The sequence below is a fragment of the Aquarana catesbeiana genome, linkage group LG06 (genome assembly GCF_042186555.1).
Source record: "Aquarana catesbeiana isolate 2022-GZ linkage group LG06, ASM4218655v1, whole genome shotgun sequence".
Classification (NCBI taxonomy): domain Eukaryota; kingdom Metazoa; phylum Chordata; class Amphibia; order Anura; family Ranidae; genus Aquarana; species Aquarana catesbeiana.
The window spans coordinates 21,350,100-21,354,364 of record NC_133329.1 but is presented as its reverse complement, the minus strand read 5'-3'; the positions used below and the strand labels follow the sequence as shown (position 1 = coordinate 21,354,364).

Sequence of the window (4,265 nt, the reverse complement as noted above, 5' to 3'; positions counted from 1 at the left end):
TAGATACACGTTTAATAGATTTTTGTTTATCCACTTCAGCCTCGGAAGATTTACTTTGAAAAGCCTAAAACATGTTCAGTGTAAATACAGATTTAGCTGACGGAGGACATTTGCATCAATTTTAACCTGCGAAGAATAATCCCATAATCCCCCCCCCATTGATGTCATCGGGTTGCTTCAGGTGGAACAGAATCATCTATAAATTACTCCACACCTATTGAGTCTTGGTCTATTTACCTGAAGGATGCCCTAGGATTAGAAGAGGTCACATTTTCTGATTATGAATGAATAGGACTTCTCGCCATCAAACAAAAATTTCTATAAGTGGATTGATTGCTGACTTTCAAGTCTGACAGAAATGGGTTTGGATAATATTGTCATCCCATCTTATGCTGACATATTTTTTGCCATCTTTGTGGTCGAGATCATTATAGGAACTTTCACCAATGCCTTCATTATACTAGTCAACCTCAGAGACTGGGTAAAAGGTCAAATCCTGAACTCCAGTGATCGGCTGGTGGTTTCTCTCGCCCTTTCGAACGCTTGCTTTGTGTTTGGGAATGCTGCCAGTGTTGTATTCTACATATATTTTACAGGGCTCGTGTTTCTGGATTATGTTTTTTATACCTTGTATGGTGTGATGATGTATACCATCTTTTCCAGTTCCTGGCTGTCTTCCTGGCTGTGCTTGTTTTTTTTCTTGAAGCTAATTACTTTTAAAGGTGGCTGCTTCGGGTGGATGAAGGTGAAGGTTGAATCCTTGGTCCCTTGGCTGATTTTCTCATCTCAGGTTATATCCTTCTTTAGCTCTCTTCCTTTTATTTGGACAACTACGAAGGTGTTTTCATCAAATTTCACATCTTTAGATCTTGGGGCCAACCAAACGTTAAAGGTTATTGGATATAAAATTAATGACTCTTACATCTTTTTTTCATTAATAGTGAACTGTTTTGTACCATTTTTGATAGTCACGGCCACCACAGGTCGCATCATTGCTTCGCTCACTTTGCATGCCCAACACATGAAGCAAAACATGGAGGATTCTCGTGGAGCAAGCCTGAAGGTCCATCGAGCGGCTGCCAGAACAATGTCATCTCTTCTTTTGATTTATTTAATTTTCTATGTGGTGGAGATAGCTCTAGGGTTCCTTCCAATGGACAGCCCAATGTACTGGATTTGTTATGTGCTCATTTTGGTTTTTCCTAACCTCCAATCCATCATACTTATCACAGGGAACTCCAAGTTGAGGCAGGTTTGGTCAGACTTGATGAACTGCAAAAAGAAACATTAACAAGGCAGTTCAAACCAACATTTTTAAATATTTGATAATCAATTTAGATTATGTATGGTAAGGTTGGTAATTACGTGTGCATTTTCACCTGATTAAAAATAATTATTAAAGTAGAAACTCTTACAAAAATGTTTAGTATTTCAGAGAACTGTAAATAAAACAGGATTGAATTATTTTCTTTTAATGTTCATGTTCCCACACCTAGAGTATGCTGTCCAGTTCTGGACACCAGTCCTCAGGAAGGATGTACTGGAAATGGAGCGAATACAAAGAAGGGCAACAAAGCTAATAAAGGGTCTGGAGGACATTAGTTATGAGGAAAGGTTGCGAGCTCTGAACTTATTCTCTCTGGAGAAGAGACGCTTGAGAGGGGATATGATTTCAATATACAAATACTGTACTGGTGACCCCACAATAGGGAGAAAACTTTTTTGCAGATGGGAGTTTAACAAGACTCGTGGCCACTCATTACAATTAGAAGAAAAGAGGTTTAACCTTAAACTACGTACAGTAAAGGGTTCTTTATGGCAAGGATGTGGAATTCCCTTCCACAGGCAGTGGTCTCAGCGGGGGGCATCGATAGTTTCAAGAAACTATTAGATAAGCACCTGAACGACCACAACATACAGGGATATACAATGTAATACTGACACATAATCACACACATAGGTTGGACTTGATGGACTTGTGTCTTTTTTCGACCTCATCTACTATGTAACTATGTAACTATGTTTTCTCTCCCTGTCCTGTAATGGTCTTGTAGAATCTTCAGGGGTTGACTTACTAAAGGCAAAAAGGCTGTTCATTTTGCAAGGGAAATTACATTTTGCATGGGTATTTTCCCCAGAGTTTAGTGAATGAGGTCTGTTCTGCTGACTTCATCCAATCCATGTGCAAGAAAAAACACAGTTTTTAGCTTTATTTTCCTTGCACGTGATTGGGTATTGGCAAAGTGAAATTGCAGCACATTACACCACCGAGCTCCGAGGAAAAAATCCCATCCAAAATGTAATGTCCCTTGTAAAAGCCTATTCAACCCCTTGTCTGAACTTCCTGTTAATGTATACATGCCCCAGGCCAAATGTCAGAGTTTTAGGTCTCATTCACAGGGGTGTACCGATTTGTACACCCCTATGAAGAGCCATCTTCACCTGCTTGGGATGCACAGGTGCTCCATGCTTCTGCATGTCAGAAGTCTCATTCATGTCTATTGGCTGCATGGCCACAGCTGCTGGTCGCAGTTTGATAGATGTGTGGATGCATGGCCCTGGATGCAAACAGTGGTGGATATTATTCTCTAAAACTGGAGCACACAGAATCTTGTACAGCTGGGCATGGTAACCGATCATCTTTTAACTTCAGCTTGTTCAATTAAGCTTCAACAAGAACACCTTAAAGCTGATTGGTTTCTATGTAGAGCACCAGATTTTGCATGCTCCAGCTTTAGTAAATCCCTTCCCGGCCAGTGCATCCATATAGTCACTGTGTCCCAATAGACATAAATGGGACTGCCGGCATACAGATGCATGAAACACATGTGCATTCCATGCCGGTGAAAATGGCCCTTCACAGGGGTGTACAGATTGGTACAGTGGACTGTAGATATGTGCACTGTTGAAAAATGTGTTCGTTTTCGTTTAATTTGTTTGGTTTTTTTTCATTTTTCAGGTCATTTGTTGCAATCAAAATTCGTTATTTGGAATAAATTTGTAATTTCGGAAAAATTCTAATTCAGTATGTTCCATTCATTTAGATACAGTATTCGAAATTTCGGAAGCCTGAAAATTTGAAAATCCAAAATAATAACTAACTAATAATAACTATTACTAACTAATAAATTATAGGTATTGGAATTTCCTTTCAAATTTGGCTGTTAATGAACGTAACGAATATGACTTTATCCGAAATAACGAATGCTGCATCTAAATGAATGGAACGTAATGAAGTAATAATAATAATAAATAAGAATACAAAGTTTTTATTATTATTATTATTTATTTATTTATTATTATTTATTATTATTAGGTATTGGAATTTCCTTTCAAATTTGGCTGTCAGTAAACATAAGGAATATGACTTTATCCAAATTACAAACTATCCAAAATAAATGAATGGAATGGAATGAAGTAATAATAATAATAAATAAGAATACAAAGTTTTTATTATTTATTTATTATTATTATTATTATTATTTATTGTAAAAGTAAGAGTGCAGCGCCGGATGATAAACCAGTGTTACAAGTGTATGTAAATGTATGATTACAATAGTGTAAATAATATAAAAAATGATCGTGATCAAATACAAAAAAAAATCCGGTGAAAAATAGTTCATACGTGATTATTGTGTTAGAGAAAAAATATGTGCATATTAAAACACAGATTTGACCCCTCTGAAAAGGGCGGTCGCAGGCTTTCTGGTAAGCCTCCATTGTTTATTGAAAGGTGACGGGCAGCACAAGTGGTGGAGAACACAGACCCAGGGTCCTGTACTTTAATTTTTTCGTTTGGACACTTTCACTCATGAAATTTTTATTGTCACAATCTGTGTTTTAATATGCACATATTTTTTCTCTAATACAATAACCACGTATTGGCTATTTTTCACCGGATGTTTTTTTGGATTTGATCACGATCATTTTTGATATTATTTACACCATTGTAATCATACATATTACATACACTTGTAACACTGGTTTATTATCCGGCGCTGCACTCTAATGCCCTGCCCTGTACACACGGTCGGACATTGTTCGGACATTCCGACAACAAAATCCATGGATTTTTTCTGACGGATGTTGGCTCAAACTTGTCTTGCATACACACAGTCACACAAAGTTGTCAGAAAATTTGATCGTTCTGAACGCGGTGACGTAAAACACGTACATCAGGACTATAAATGGGGCAGTGGCCAATAACTTTCATCTCTTTATTTATTCTGAGCATGCGTGGCACTTTGTGCGTCGGATTTGTGTAC

At 37.5% G+C, this 4,265-nt stretch overlaps 1 protein-coding gene across 1 annotated transcript; it reads left to right on the top strand.

The window, feature by feature from the left end:
* Positions 1-358: 358 nt before the first annotated feature.
* On the top strand, positions 359-1,291 carry LOC141147883 (taste receptor type 2 member 40-like). The gene has a single exon (XM_073635046.1). It carries the CDS (start codon positions 359-361, stop codon positions 1,289-1,291), a length of 933 nt encoding a protein of 310 aa, XP_073491147.1.
* Positions 1,292-4,265: the final 2,974 nt, after the last annotated feature.

Coding starts and splice junctions, on each gene's coding strand:
- LOC141147883 (XM_073635046.1), top strand. CDS start 359: ATGGGTTTGGATAATATTGTCATCCCATCTTATGCTGACATATTTTTT.